The 15,509-nt window shown below is 39.9% G+C and overlaps 2 protein-coding genes across 2 annotated transcripts; both read left to right on the top strand.

The window, feature by feature from the left end:
- The first annotated feature begins 6,499 nt into the window (after positions 1 to 6,499).
- Positions 6,500 to 8,043, top strand: rps20 (ribosomal protein S20). The gene is made up of 4 exons (XM_079662007.1): positions 6,500 to 6,645; positions 7,350 to 7,449; positions 7,629 to 7,702; positions 7,822 to 8,043. Exons 1-4 carry the CDS (start codon positions 6,643 to 6,645, stop codon positions 8,002 to 8,004), a joined length of 360 nt encoding a protein of 119 aa, XP_079518133.1. The 5' UTR covers positions 6,500 to 6,642; the 3' UTR covers positions 8,005 to 8,043.
- Positions 8,044 to 9,476: 1,433 nt separating this feature from the next.
- On the top strand, positions 9,477 to 15,235 carry LOC307026371 (kinesin-like protein KIF20A). Its single transcript, XM_079661713.1, has 18 exons — positions 9,477 to 9,742; positions 9,836 to 9,931; positions 10,370 to 10,489; positions 10,575 to 10,713; positions 10,811 to 10,995; positions 11,120 to 11,162; positions 11,405 to 11,581; positions 11,710 to 11,821; positions 11,898 to 11,960; positions 12,093 to 12,239; positions 12,326 to 12,491; positions 12,570 to 12,749; positions 13,162 to 13,301; positions 13,858 to 14,023; positions 14,159 to 14,279; positions 14,461 to 14,501; positions 14,585 to 14,704; positions 14,852 to 15,235. Exons 1-18 carry the CDS (start codon positions 9,641 to 9,643, stop codon positions 15,056 to 15,058), a joined length of 2,325 nt encoding a protein of 774 aa, XP_079517839.1. The 5' UTR covers positions 9,477 to 9,640; the 3' UTR covers positions 15,059 to 15,235.
- Positions 15,236 to 15,509: the final 274 nt, after the last annotated feature.

Raw genomic sequence — 15,509 nt, 5'->3', positions numbered from 1 at the left:
TGTTAAACACGACCAAAGCTGAAATTATTGTACTTGGCCCGAAGAATCTACGAAACAAATTATCTAAAGATATACTAACTATGGATGGCATTAATTTGGCCTCCAGTGAAACTGTAAGGAATCTTGGTGTTATATTTGATCAGGATTTATCCTTTAACACCCACAAAAAATCTATTTCAAGGACCGCGTACTTCCATCTACGTAACATTGCAAAAATCAGGCATATCTTGCCTCAAAACGATGCTGAGAAACTAGTCCATGCATTTGTTACTTCAAGGCTGGATTATTGTAACTCCTTATTATCAGGGTGTACCACGAAGTCAGTCAAGTCGCTTCAGCTGATTCAAAATGCTGCAGCTCGTGTACTAACCAGAATTAGGAAAAGGGACCACATTACTCCTGTTCTGGCTGCCTTACACTGGCTCCCTATAGAACACAGGATATAATTTAAAATTCTTCTTCTCGCCTACAAAGCCCTTAATGGGCAGGTGCCATCTTACCTTAAATAACTCATTATACCCTACTTTCCTACTAGGGCATTGCGTTCCAAGAATGCAGGGTTGTTGGTTGTTCTATAGAATCTCTAAAAGTACAATGGGAGCCAGAGCCTTTTCTTATCAAGCTCCACTTTTGTGGAATCAGCTTCCAGTTTGTGTTCGGGCGGCAGACACCCTATCCGTTTTTAAGAATGCGCTTAAGAATTTCCTTTTTGATAAAGCTTATAATTAGGGCTGATTAGATTCAGCCCCTAGTTTTGCTGATATAGGCTTAGTTTGTCGGGGGACATCTTACTTCTTCCTTCTCTCTGTCTATACCTGTGTACTCTCATGTTCCGATTAACCCAGCTTCCCTAAATGTCTTTCTTTTTGGTGTTGTAACGACGAGACGCCGTTACTAGAGTTATTTATTAAATGGCATTAATTGTATAAGTGTTCACCCCCATCTTGTTATTTCCGGTCGTCTCTGTGTTCCCTCCTGCTGATTACCCAATTGTGTTCACCTGGTGCCCTGTGTTTGCTCCTCCCCCCTCACCTGTGTCTAATTGCTCCCCCCTCACCTGTGTCTTGTTAGTCTGTGTATTTAAGTGCTGTTTCTTGTGAGAGTGGTAGTGTGTGTGAGATCCTGGTGGCTGCAGGCTGGGCTTGCGTGAACAGCAGCAGGATTGAGGCTGTGTGAACTTTGTTTTAATAAATGCCCACGTCGGGTTATATTTTTGGACGTTCTGCCTCTGCCTCCTTGCTTGGTTGGGCCGCTCAACGGTCAGTCTCACAGGTGTCTATATTAGCCGGGATCCGGAGTCATGGATGATCCTGCGGTCCTGTGTCATGGATCGCGAGTCCTGGATATTGAGTCGTGGCTGTGGTCCTGGATCATAAGTCCTGGATGGATATCCTCGTGGATTCATCTTCCTATTATACACACATGCATTTCCAAACATTTGGACTACCTATGTTGCAAATGTATTATCTTTTCAATTTACACACGGCATATATTGCACGTCTGTCCGTCCTGGGAGAGGGATCCCTCCTCTGTTGCTCTCCCTGAGGTTTCTCCCATTTTTCCCTTTAAACTGTGGGTTTTCTCCGGAAGTTTTCCTTGTACGATGTGAGGGTCTAAGGACAGAGGGTGTCGTATTGTCATACTGATATTCTGTACAAACTGTGAAGTCCACTGAGACAAATGTAACATTTGTGATATTGGGCTATATAAATTAACATTCATTGATTGATCAGGAGATCTCAGGCAATCGCTACTTGCAACTCTGTGATCAGAGAGTGATAGGCAGCATCTAACTTGTTCAGGTAATGGGCAGGTGCATTCATATAAACCAGATCACCATAGTCCAGCACAGGTAAAAAGGTCACAGTGACTTGCCTTTCCCTGGCCTCAAGTGAGAAACAGGACTTGTTTCTGAAAAATAAACTTAGCCTAACCCTCAGCTTTTTAGACAGATTATTGACCTGAAGTTTAAAAGAGACAATCATCAAGCCAGATACCAAGGTATTTATAACAGGCAACCACTTCAAGTCTTTTTCCTTGCGCAGTAAAAATATCCAAAGCGGTCCCTGGTGTCTTTTTGGCTTTTGAAAATAGCATTACCCTAGTTTTATCAACACATCCACATTTTGACCTAAACTGTTGATGTAGATGGAGAATAATAGTGGACCTAAAACAGAACCTTGTGGTACACCATTAGTACTTTTTAACCACTCAGATGTGAGCCCATCAAATTGAACACATTGGGACCTTTCAAAGAGGTAGTTCACAAACCACCCCACTGCATGACTGGATATGCCAATACTGGCCAGCCTCTGCTTCAAGATGTGATGATCGATGGCATTGAACGCTTTGGAAATATCAATAAACAGAGCTGCACAACTCTGCTTATTGTCTAAAATACCAGCAATATCATTCATCACTTTCATTGTTGCAGTGATGGTGCTATGTTGCTTTCTGAAACCTGACTGATGTTTACATAGGATTTCATTTATACATAAAAACTCCTTTACCTGTTCACTCACTAGGCGTTCAAGAACCTTAGCCAGAACTGACCATTTAGAGATGGGCCTATAATTATTTAATGAAGTGGCCTCCCCTCCTTTTAGTAAAGGCAGGACATAAGCTGACTTCCATACTTTTGGAATTGCGCTGAGGGAGAGGTTAAAAAGAGTAGTGCAATAAAATCTGCAGCTATCTTTAAAAAGAAAGGCTCTACGTTGTCCAGGCCAGCCGGTTTCTTAGGATCTAACTTGGTTAAGGCTTCATGAACAACATCAATAGTAAAAGGAGAAAAACTGAAAGGGTTTTCCAAACCACATTGTTCAGAGTCACAGCCTGTGGTGTTCACAGAAGCAGAGTTAGTAACAGAATCAAACAGAGAGCCACAGGACACAAAATGTTCATTAAAACGATTTAACATATTGGCCCTGTCCGATACAGAGCCAGATGCTGTGGCAAGGCAAGGAGGTATCTCATTACGGATTTCACCGGTGGATAACGATTTAATGGCTTTCCAACATTTTCTAGGATTATTTAGGCTTTTTTGTGGTAACTGACAGATAATACTTAGACTTAGCACTTTTGATTTGCGATTTGAAGCTATCTCTTAGCTGCCTAAAACGAAGCCATTCTACCTCTGAGCCTGATTGCCTAGCCTTTGCCCAGGCATTGTTTCTCTCATGTACAGTTGCAAGAAAACGTATGTGAACCCTTTGGAACTACCTGGATTTCTGCATAAATTGGTCATAAAATGTGTTCTGATCTTCATCTAAGTCACAACAATAGACAAACACAGTCTGCTTAAGCTAAAACCACACAAACAAGTATATGTTTTTATGTTTTTATTGAACACACCATGTAAACATTCACAGTGCAGGGTGGAAAAAGTATGTGAACCCTTGGATTTAATAACTGGTTGACCCTCCTTTGGCAGCAATAACCTCAACCAAACGTTTCCTATAGTTGCATATCAGACCTGCACAACGGTCAGGAGGAATTTTGGACCATTCCTCTTTACAAAACTGTTTCAGTTCAGCAATATTCTTGGGATGTCTGGTGTGAATCGCTCTCTTGAGGTCATGCCACAGCATCTCAATTGGGTTGAGGTCAGGACTCTGACTGGGCCACTCCAGAATGCCTATTTTCTTCTGTTGAAGCCATTCTGTTGTTGATTCACTTCTGTGCTTTGGGTCGTTGTCCTGTTGCATCACCCATCTTCTGTTGAGCTTCAATTGGTGGACAGATGGCCTTAAGTTCTCCAGCAAAATGTCTTGATAAACTTGAGAATTCATTTGTCCGTCGATGATGGCAATCTGTCCAGTTGATGTTGAGGTGCTGTGCCTTTTTTTCTCCACACATAGCGTTGTGTGTTCCTTCCAAACAACTCAACTTTGGTTTCATCTGTCCACAGAATATTTTGCCAGTAGTGCTGTGGAACATCCAGGTGCTCTTTTGTAAACTTCAAACGTGCAGCAATGTTTTTTCTGGACAGCAGTGGCTTCCTCCATTTTATGACCAACTTATGCAGAAATCCAGGTAATTCCAAAGGGTTCACATACTTTTTCTTGCAACTGTAGGAGACTAGACAATTCAGCACAGAACCAAGGATTGTCTCGTCCCTTCACTCTAAATTTACGCAAGGGTGCATATCTATCAATAATTTCCATAAAACCAAGATACAAATAAGACCATGCAGTTTCAAAATCATCACACAGATCGATTTTTCCCCAAAAACCAAACAGATCATTTACAAAACCCTACTCCACAAATCTTTTTGTGTCTCTCTTTATGATGATGCAAGGTTTTCCCTTTTGGACCTTTGTGTCCCTCATTGTGGCTACAACACAGTGGTCACTCACATCATTTGCAAATACTCCCACAGATGAGTATTTATGGGGAACATTAAAACTAGGGAATGCAATTCCTGAAGAAATTGCTTGTGGGAATGCTTTATGCTGAAAAGCTGACCCTAAACTGCTATACTGAAATGTAATGTGTAAGAAGAAAGTGATGCCATGCCGGCGGCATTTGATGACATCCCATAATACGCTTTGATGTGTTGATAGCATCGTTACCAAACCTGTGAACTTTTGGGCCGTTTGGAGCATTTTCACTGAAGTTATGAGAAAACTGTGTTTCATGGCGAGGGATGCGTACATTACGTAACATCAGATTTGATGTAGAGCTGTGTTAACCATTATCTGAAGTCTGCTGCTCTGAGCATGTCAGTTGGAGTTATCACATCATCGTGTTCCATGACACAGGTGTTTATATTTGAGCTAACGACGTGTCCAGAGAACAAAGGTTTCCATGGAGAGGAGAGCATTTTCATTGTTCTGAATGAGGGATAAACCTCTTACATGTGAACGTTTTGTTGAAGAACCGTAACAGATATCGGTGAAATTTCAAAGCGTGAAGCATGTCAATTGGAACTTGAGCTGAAGTGTACTTTTGGTGTACTTTCGGGTTAATAATGTGGCCTTTTTGGCGTGCGGCTGCTGTGGTGGGGAAAGGTGAGCTTACAATGGGGTTTAATGGAGACATGTTGAAAGTTTTCGTCACTTCATGCCCTCAAGAGGCATTTTGTTTAATTATTTTGCTTAATTTTTTTTTTTTTTCAAGCTACGACATGTTTTCCTACGTTTCTAATGAAGAAGTATGTCTCAGGAATGTAGGGTTTGGGAATTATGGCAGGTTTAAAAGAAAATATGAAGGCAAAATTAAATCTTTCCTTCACTCTGTGACATCACGCAGAATTAAAAGTTGTGTTGCACGAATGATGTCAGAAAGATGTGTAACATTTTAAAGTTGGAATGAGGTTTCTGAGTGAAAGTATGAAGGAGCAGTTAGCAGTTAAAGTTGCATGAAGATTGTTCAAGTCTGAAGAGTTCCTCCATTGACTTCCATGTTAAAAGTTTGATGAATTATGGGATGTATCTCTGGAATTATGTAAGTTATGAATAAGAAAAGTAATAACCATCGATTCCCGACCGAGCTGAACATTTTGATGTTTGAACGGAGTTTCTGCGATGTGGAATGTGGGAGAAGAACAGGTGCAAAATAACCCGGCGGAATAATAAAGAATTTTGTGCGTAGCATAACAGATAGTTGGAATGCTGTATCAGCATGAACACATCTGTCCATCAGACAGCTGCTGCTGTGCCTCCTGTCATCATTAATGGACGTATCTTTGAAATGACTGCTCAGAGGAGAGGATTTCTCATTTCACTAAACGCCTGCTGCTTCCACTCCTCTCTCCACGGTTCCCCTCCTCGACTCCTCCGCTCGCATCTCCTGTGGGCGGGACTAAGACACGAGGATAGGAGTCGAGGAGGGGAGTCGAGGAGGGGAGTCGAGGAGGGGAAATTAGAGAATTGAGAAATCAAGGAAAATATTGACAGTCTCAAATACCTTAACATAAGGCCATTTAAAGACCAATGTTTGACCTGTCTCTTTATGCTCTTTGTTTCCAAATATATGTTAAATTAACCTAAATAACCTAGGCCGCATTCTATAAGATCATTACATTGTGCCACCATGTTCATCATCTTTAGCCTATTGATGATGCATGAGTTTTTTGGGAGGGTTTTCTCAAAACATACAAGAATCCTTTCTCCTTTAGTTTACTTTTTGTTAAAGAAAAAAATCTAAATTAAAACATCTTCAGATGGATCCACTGGACTGAAAGAGGATGAGAAATTGTTATCTGTTAAACAATTAAATCTGACTGTCAGAAAAATGTAGCCAAGCAGAGTAAGAAAGTACAATATTAACCCCTGAGATGTATTTGAGAAGAAAAATAAAGAAATATAAGGGAAATAATCAAGAAAACGTCATCAAATTGGTAATGAATAAAGCTATAATACTTCAGTAGGCCTATAGATTTTGTCAAAAAGATAAAAACAAAACAGTCACTGCCCCAAAAAAAAAACTACAACATTAAATCCACTGGATGCCACTGTTGAATATAGAGTTAACACTAACGAAGAAGTATCTGACTTCCGGGTGAGCAGTACATAACCAGGAAACGGGCCTCTTCTCGTTCCTTTTTCTCAAGAGCTAAACCACGTTGGTAGCTTATTTTCCTGGCTCACCGCTGTTCGTCTGAATTTCTTCCGAATAAGTCGGTCAGGGATACTCAAAATGGTATGTGTTGTTTGAATATAACTATTCTCTTGTAAGCAAAGTGTCGTTGTAGTGAATTTGTGTTTCATTGCTTAACCTAAACGATTTTAATGAAGGCTACTTGCTAATGTTAGCTACAGCTTAAGCTACCCGAAGTAGATGTCCCGCCAGATATCATTCACTAACTGGACTGCGTAATAATAATCCTCGGTTTAACACAATTATAAACCTGTTGGTACATAAGAAATATTGTATATCTTAAATGAAGACACACACTATAATTCGGCTTACTTAAAATGCTCCTGCAATGATCCATTGCTTGCAGTTAAATCATGTTAGTGGAGTGCTCCCATTGTGTCATATAGTTGGAAAAAGAAAAAAAGCAGATGTCCGCTTTATTAACAAGTTGTGTGCATGCATCGACGGTGGAACTAGTCCATGGGTTATCTTAAACAACAATGTTTGTAGTAAATACTTAGTAAACGTAATAGTTTAATATTAGGAATTCCACGTGCTAGTTCGTCGTGATGCATTTAGGTGCTTCACGTACATATCCAGCGTGTTTGAAATTTAACCATTTGAAGTTCTATCCTTGCTTATTCAATTTAAATCATCATATGCTATTAACTCATGGATTAACCCTATATTGTTTCATATCATTTTAAAAGACCTTTAAACATAATGGTATTTCAAGACTAAGTGTTTTCATTTTAATTTTTTTTCAGGCTTTCAAGGACACTGGCAAGGCACCTGTTGAGACTGAGGTTGCCATTCACCGCATCCGCATCACCCTCACCAGCCGCAATGTAAAATCTCTGGAGAAAGGTAAATTAACCTCATAATACTTTGTGGAAATGCAACCTGTATGTGAGCGATGAAGACACACTTCCATCTGATAAACCATGACGATGTGATATACGCTATTCTGAGCCATTGTTTTAAAATATCATGAGGACATTTTTGTTTGCTCGTGTTTTTTAAGTGGTCTTTCTTTTTTTTATCAGTCTGCGCAGACTTGATCCGTGGGGCTAAGGAGAAGAGCCTGAAGGTGAAGGGACCAGTCCGCATGCCAACCAAGGTACTGATATACATAAACCTGAAATGTATTTATATTAATAAATCGAATATAGGCTCCCAGTAACTTCGATGTGGCAATTTGGATTCAAGCTAAAACTGTTCCCCCCCCCCCCCCTCCAGACCCTCCGCATCACCACCAGGAAAACTCCCTGTGGTGAGGGATCCAAAACCTGGGATCGCTTCCAGATGAGGATCCACAAGCGCCTGATTGATCTGCACAGTCCATCTGAAATCGTCAAGCAGATCACCTCCATCAGCATCGAACCTGGTGTAGAGGTTGAAGTAACCATCGCTGATGCATAAATGATGCAGCTGACTGAATAAAGAAATAAAAAAACTGTATTTATTGACTGCTGTTACTTTCTGAAGCATATTAATATATTTAAAGCTCAAGTGCCCTTAAATGGCAGTTTGTGCGACAGGTATTTTGAAAATAATAAACTAGTAAACATAATGGTTTTTTTTGTTTCACCTGACGGATGTACTTTAATTTAACTAAAGGTGTTTACTACACTCAGGCAGCAGATTCTCCACACTTCCACAACTAATTCCTCGCTAATTCGGTAGTGTATTATACAGCTTTGTGCCGTTTTCAGAATTTAATCAATTGTTATTAGCTGACTGCCCACTTGGATGGGAATGAAGATGACCATTGCATATCAAAGCTGCGTTAGAGTTGAAATGGCAAAAATAAGTGTTCACCACACATTATTTTGCCCATTTTTATAAAGTCATATCCCTTGCTTGTTTATAGCTCGGATCTGAAAGGTACAGACTATTTTTAGGAATAAAACCAAGTACCAGTAATAGATACAGAATGACTAAATAGCAAAACATATTGCAACCAATAAGCTAATGGCCGTATTAGACCTTGTAAAAAATATAGCAAGTAACAGTGAATGAAAGGGATGAAATAATCCTGCGTATATTGTATATGGCTGTGGACAAATGTTGTTTCTGCTTGGAAATCCTATTTATCTATGGTATCCTTTTACAAAATGTCATTTTCAAAATAATGAAGCATCTGTTTTATACATTTTACCAGTCTACATAAACAGTCTAGAAATATCTGCAAGGATATTGCTGTAACTTTTGGTAACAGAAAAACAGTCTTCTTATTTGGCCTATTAAAGGTTGTCTATTATGCAAATCCACTTTTTCATGTCTTTTACACATGAACATGTGTAAAGAGATTCTGAAAGTTTCAGGAAAAAAGATTTGCTCACTTTTTGTCCTGATCCATTTATATAAAAACCTGAAAATGAGCTGATCAGATTTTGGCCACTTTATGTCATACAATTTTTGGGCTTGTGAAACCATTAGCGAATAACCAACCAAGGTAACACCTTATCACCTGAATCTCCACCTAGAGCACTATTTTGTTCTTTTTAACCTAATATCTCAGTGGGGAGTGGCACCTTATTTTCATCTAAAATAACAAACAAGAGAATCAGCACTTTTGAAATGCTGCAATGATCTGTTTGGTATTTCGAGCCAAACCCTTCAGAGTTTTGTATATATCTGAGACCTAAAATATATTGATGAAAAACAGTATAATAGGAGACCGTTAAAGGAAAGTTAACACATGACTTAAATTCCACAATTTTTCATCCCCTATAACTACGGGGATATTCAGAAACTCATCCTCAAATGATGATTTGGCATATACCTGTTGAGCTTGAGTGGAGTCCTGGAAGCGGGTTGATCTCTATTAGGTGATTTGCTTGACTTCAGACCTGCTTTCAATTAAAACTGATTAGGCCTACAAGCTCCGCCTCCATCTGCCGACCTACATGTGGGGGAAATAAGTCATTTCAAAGGGCCCATTTTCCTGTCTATCGTCTTCCAAAGATACATTTGGCTAAATCTTCATTTGTGTAGAAAAGTGATCACTACTTTGTTCATTACATTAGGCTTGTTAGAGCTGCTTTGTCTCAAAATGAGTACAGTTAATTTAACCAATGAAGACAATGACAATGACAGTGAATATATGCAAACTGGTGACATGGACATGATGTATATTTCAACTTCATCCCAGCAGGTAAGGTTTTTCCCTTTTTTGTTTTTACCTAACAGTGATCCACTTCATATTTTCAGGTTTAATTTGTAGTGTGATTGTCTTCTTTGTTTGTAGACTGAGCTGCCAGGTGGAGCTGAGCAGCAGACAATGAGAGTTTACCTCAGAGTCAGGCCTTTCTCTAAAGAGGAACTCTCTGACAAGGAGGATCAGGTACAGCACGGTGCCAAGCAGTCCATGTAGTGTTAAATACAGTAGCTAAAAAGCAACATGATAAATATGACCAGAGGGTTTTTCAACCCAGGGAATGTACTTTGGGAGGGCACTTTTATATTTACTTTCAATAAAACGCAAGAGCCTCCTCCTCCGCATTATTTATATTTTATTTGGACACTGTCCCTAACTGCAATATACATCCCCTGTACCTCTAACTACATTTTAATCCATGTAATTGAAATAAAAGGCTAACTTCAAACATAACCTGTGATTATAAATATCCATGACCATTGTGTTTTTCAAAAATAACATATTGGTCCTATGATCTGAATGTCTTATTTGGGAAATTAAGCTCCGTTATAGAAAGTTAAAAGTTGTCAAAATGCACCTTTTTTATGAACTACTGTGCATAATTTAGCTTTTTTCCCCATTCAGGACTGTGTAGGGATTGAAAACAGCCAGACTGTGACACTGAATGCACCAAAGGGTTCTGCCAACATGAAGAGCAGTGAAAAGGGCATTGGCATGTCGCTGCACAAATTCTCCTTCTCACAGGTCTGCAGCATTTTAAATTGTATAAACATTTACCTATCTGCACTCTCATTCATATCCAACCGACTGTTTTTCTGCTGGCTTTTAGATTTTTGGGCCAGAAATGATGCAGTCTGAGATATTTGAGGCCACAGTCAAAAGCCAGACGTCTGATTTCTTGGATGGGAAGAATGCACTGCTATTCAGTTATGGTGTAACCAATGCTGGGAAAACCTACACAATCCAAGGTAAAGATGGAAACACACCAACAATGCAATGCACATGTATCAGTTTCACATGTCCTATGAAGTCCAATGCCAGTTTGAACATAATAATATGTTTTAGGAACTCCAAAACAGCCGGGAATACTCCCTCGGGTGCTGGATGCCACCTTTCAGTACATAGGAGGCCATCTGTATGATGGGATGGACCTGAAGCCCTACCTCAGGAATGATGCCCAATATCTGGACCCTGACCAAGTCAAGCAGGAGAAGAGTGCTAAAGCGGCCATTTTTGCTTCAGTCAAAGAAGTGAGAGACTTATATCAGACCTGAGATGCTTTCTCAGCCTTTGCTGAAAATATTCCTCAGAATTTAAAATGAATTAAACCAGAAATGCTTTAACATGTATATATATCTATTTTCTCCCATCTAGGAGTGTGAACCTCTTAGATCGAGCGGTTTAGAGTCCTGCTCTGGTGAGTGACGACTGTCCCGCATCCTCTTCTTTATCCTACAATTAAACTGGTAGCCCTTTTTAATTGTACACACTAAACATTAATTGTCTGGCAATTTATAAACCGTTTAAGATTTAAGTTGTCCCACTGTAGACTCTGGTGAGTGTAGTCACAAGTGGAACAAATAAGGTCAGAACAATGCTACCGGTTCTTTCTCAGAAGTTTTAGTTATGTCTTCTGCTCTCTTGTTCTTCTCTTTTTAGCGTTGACAAGCAACCCAACAGAAGCAGACAGCAGCCAGTTTGCATTATGGGTAGCATTCTTTGAAATCTACAATGAGTGTGTGTATGATCTGCTTCAAGTGTCCCTGTGCTCCAAGTCTAAGAAACGGTCTTCTCTTCGAGTGTGCGACGATGGTGCTGGAAATTGTTATGTCAAAGGTTTGTGAACAACTTAATCATGTGTTCTTAAATTGGCAGATTATACATCTGTAAATATATATCAGAAGTTGTTTTTGTGTAACTTATGATGGCATTGAACAACAATGTGTGTTTTTAAATGATTTCAGATCTCAGGTGGATAAACGTCCTCACCCTGGCTGAAGCTTCCAAAGTACTACAGTTTGGAAACAAAAACAGAAGTGCCGCAGCCACAAAGTTGAACCACTCATCCAGCAGAAGGCAATCTTTCCATTTCATCACATTTTTACTCTGCATCATTATCCGTCTTCATAACTTACACCAGCTTTCCTTACAGCCACAGCATATTTACCATAAAGCTACTGAAGATCGATGACAGTACAGTTACACGGATCTCAGAGTAAGTGACGTCATTAACATTCAGATGCTGCTTTTGCGTTGTTTGTATTGGCATCCTGAATTACCACTCTGATAGCTCCACCACCATGGGGTGAGCTACAGAAAATAAACTCATTGATTTGTTGTCCTTCAGGTTTTCTCTGTGTGACCTGGCTGGCTCTGAAAGATGCAACAAAACCAAGACATTTGGCGAGAGGCTGAAGGAGGCAGGGAACATCAACAACTCCCTGCTTATTCTGGGGAAGTGCCTCACTGCTCTACGCAACAATCAGACTGAGGGGTACAGTTGCTGAAGTGAAGAAAGTCAGCCTTGACCTTTTACAATTTAGACATTTGTTTGAGTTTTCTTTCTCCTGTGTTCATCAGAATGAAGAACAGCTACATCCCGTTCAGAGAGAGTAAGCTAACCAAGCTCTTCCAGGCCGTGTTCTGCGGCAAAGGAAGAGCGTCCATGATCGTGAACATTAACCAGTGTGCTTCCACCTACGATGAGACTCTCCATGTTATGAAATTCTCTGCTGTTGCCAAACAGGTCTGGGTACATAATGATGTGAGAGGGAGTGGTACAATGAGCTGAATTCACTTCAGTCCTAATCTTTGCTCTCTGTAGGTGGTGCAGGTGATCCCAGACAAGACTCTGAAATCTCTTGCACCTTGTTTGGTTGGCCGTGATGGCAAGCCCCTGGTGAAGAATGGGGTGATGGACACCCAGGCCCTGGAGAGCTTCCTGTCTGAGGAGGAGCTGCTGGACGAGGAAGACGAGGCAAACATGTCTTTGGCGACGGAGAATGTACAATAGCTTCTCCATATCACATTCAAAAACTGTTTCCTAAATGTATCGGCGATCTGGTATGTCAGACATTCTTTGATTATGTCTCTAGTATAAGTCAGTCCCATGCCATTTACATCATAGGACAAACCCTAACTGTTATCTATAACATTTGTAAGGGTCAATCTAGCACTTCACTGAAACATCTCAACTATGTCGTTAATAACGAAAGTCTTCTGTAGACATTCATGGTCCCCAGAGGATGATCCTACTTTCTTATAAAGTCTCACCATGAAATTGATGCTTGTGGTTTTAGTTTAGTACTAGTTTGCAAGCTAGTACAAAACACTATAAAGGACCAATATAAATACAGCAGTCTTGGAATGTTTAACCTTCACTATCTCAAGTAATTGTTTCACTTCTAATCTTCTAGGAGCTTGCAAATATGATTGAGAGCCTGCGAACAAAACTACTAGCAGAGCGAAAAAGAAACCTTGTTCAGGAAATGGAGATCCGAAATGAAATGGGGGATGCTATGTTACAGCAGCTCATGGAGAGTGAGGAACTCCGCAGGTATGTTATTTTTCATTTGCAAGAGAAGGCTAGTTATTCAGCTGCTGCTGATAGTGCCCAAGACCAGGCTCAAAACCCAAGAGGACTGAGCCTTCGCAGCAGCTGGCCCTAGGCTCTGGAACACTCTGCCCCTGCATGTGAGGTCGGCCCCGACCCTAGGGGTTTTTAAATCCTCACTGAAGACTCACTTCTTCTCTCTGGCCTTCTAGTCTAGACTCCTGACATTTCCCTGTGTTTTTGTTTTTATATTTGCTGTTGTAAATTATTCTCTTCTGTTGCTATTGTAGTAAAGTGTTTTTATTACATGTACAGCACTTTGGCTTGACCAAAAATCGTTTTTAAATGTGCTCTATAAAACCTGATTTTATTCAGTTCTGGTATTGCATCAATACGACAGATTTCATTTTTTGTAATTGTTTCGGCATTTGTTCTAAATGCATAACCCTCTCATATATGCAACTAAGGTCCTTGGTCAGCAACAACTTCCCTTAGTGAACCTTTGTCAAAGTAAAAATGAAACTAAACTTATTAATCAAGGTTTGCTTGGAATGTGTAGTCGACAGATAGAAGAGCTGAAGGAGAGCTTTGAAGAAAAGCTGGAGAACACTTTTGAGATTTACAAGGATGCTATCAGAGAGCATGCCTACCAGAGTGCGAGGAACAATCTGGAAGATGACTACGTACCTTTTGATGAGTTTATTGCTGAACAGGATAAAGTAGAGGTATGTAATGCAATCATGCACTGTTCAAATTTCGATATTCAGGCGTTGAAATGTTTGTCAAATTGGCTATGTACGGTATATCCCCCTTTTGGGTTGTCAATAAAACTTCACATTTCTGTCTTACTTCCTGTGAAGACCCTGAAGCGCAAAGTTTCTGAGTTGGAGGGTTTAACGTCCAGTATCGGAGGATTGTGTGCAGTTCCAACAGTGGACCAGTCGTGCCAGACTCATCCATATAAATCAACAGAAGCAGCAGGTTGGTATATTATTCATAAAGATGTCTCGGCACTGTCCTTTCTTAGGAAATGCCCTCTGGTATGAATATTGGTTGTATGCTCTCCTGTCCATCTTCTTTCATTTAACTTTTGTTTTAAGGGATATAAATGTCACACTTTATTTTCCCACATGGGATGATCGATGCAAACATCTCTACAAAGAAAAATGTGCCATTGACAGCATTTGTGAGGATAAACAACAGGTAACAAGAATACAATAATTCTGCGTCCCAATTAAATGTTGGCTTGGTTTGGTTGTGATCATTTTCACATTATTTTGGGTCAGTTGATCATTTGCCTGGAGAAAAGGCTGAAGGATATCAATGTAAGACTTCAGAACACCACAGATGGCTACCTGGAGAAATCGTCTGAATTAGATGATTTACAGAGAAAGTCCAAGGATCAGGTGAGGTGATAAGAAAATACAACGTATGGAAAATTGTACTTGTAATGCATTTTAAGAATAATACATTTGCGCAGTGACCAGATCCAACAACCTGAATGGAAATGATTGCTGGATATAATTTGGATTTTTTTTAATTATTTTTTTTAGACTGAATCAATGGAGGAAATCCTATGGCAGAACGTTCAAAATGATCGGGAGATCGCCTCACTGAAATCAGAACTGGCGAAGCTTTCCCAGAATTCCCCTATGCTGCTCAGACCCAAAAGAGGCCTGCTCGCCAACATCAGGGACGCTGTGACTTCTCCACGAAAGACTTCAACTACCCGAACGAAAAGAAAAACTGCACACCCCTAAAAAGCCCAGTATCTGGATACAGATTTTACCATTTGGGTTTTAAAAAACTATACATGGACAGCTTTAGGGTACCTGGAAAGGAAACTGCAAGCATAACATTATTTTTTTCAGATTGTGTGTTTCTTATGTAATTATGTGTTTTTAGTTTTCAATAAAAATGTAATTGCTAAGAATGAAGTCCTTTGTATTATCATTTACAATATATTTTCCTCATAATATGGACAACTTAACTTCTCAGCACCATTTGAATATACTCCTGCATGGCCACAAGCTGTGCTTTTTGACATAGAAATCATGTTACACTAAAGAAATGTCACGCCAGGGAATTTATGCTTTTATCAATTTGTTCAAAATGAGGCCATCCATTATCTACAGCCTGAGGGGGAAATGAACCACAAAAGGTTGCGAAGGGACAAAGAAACCATGTAGGCCTATACTATGTTCAATTTCT

The sequence above is a fragment of the Notothenia rossii genome, assembly GCF_949606895.1.
Source record: "Notothenia rossii genome assembly, chromosome: 12".
In the NCBI taxonomy this organism is placed as follows: domain Eukaryota; kingdom Metazoa; phylum Chordata; class Actinopteri; order Perciformes; family Nototheniidae; genus Notothenia; species Notothenia rossii.
The sequence above is the reverse complement of the archived record's forward strand: the minus strand, read 5'-3'. Positions and strand labels throughout refer to the sequence as shown.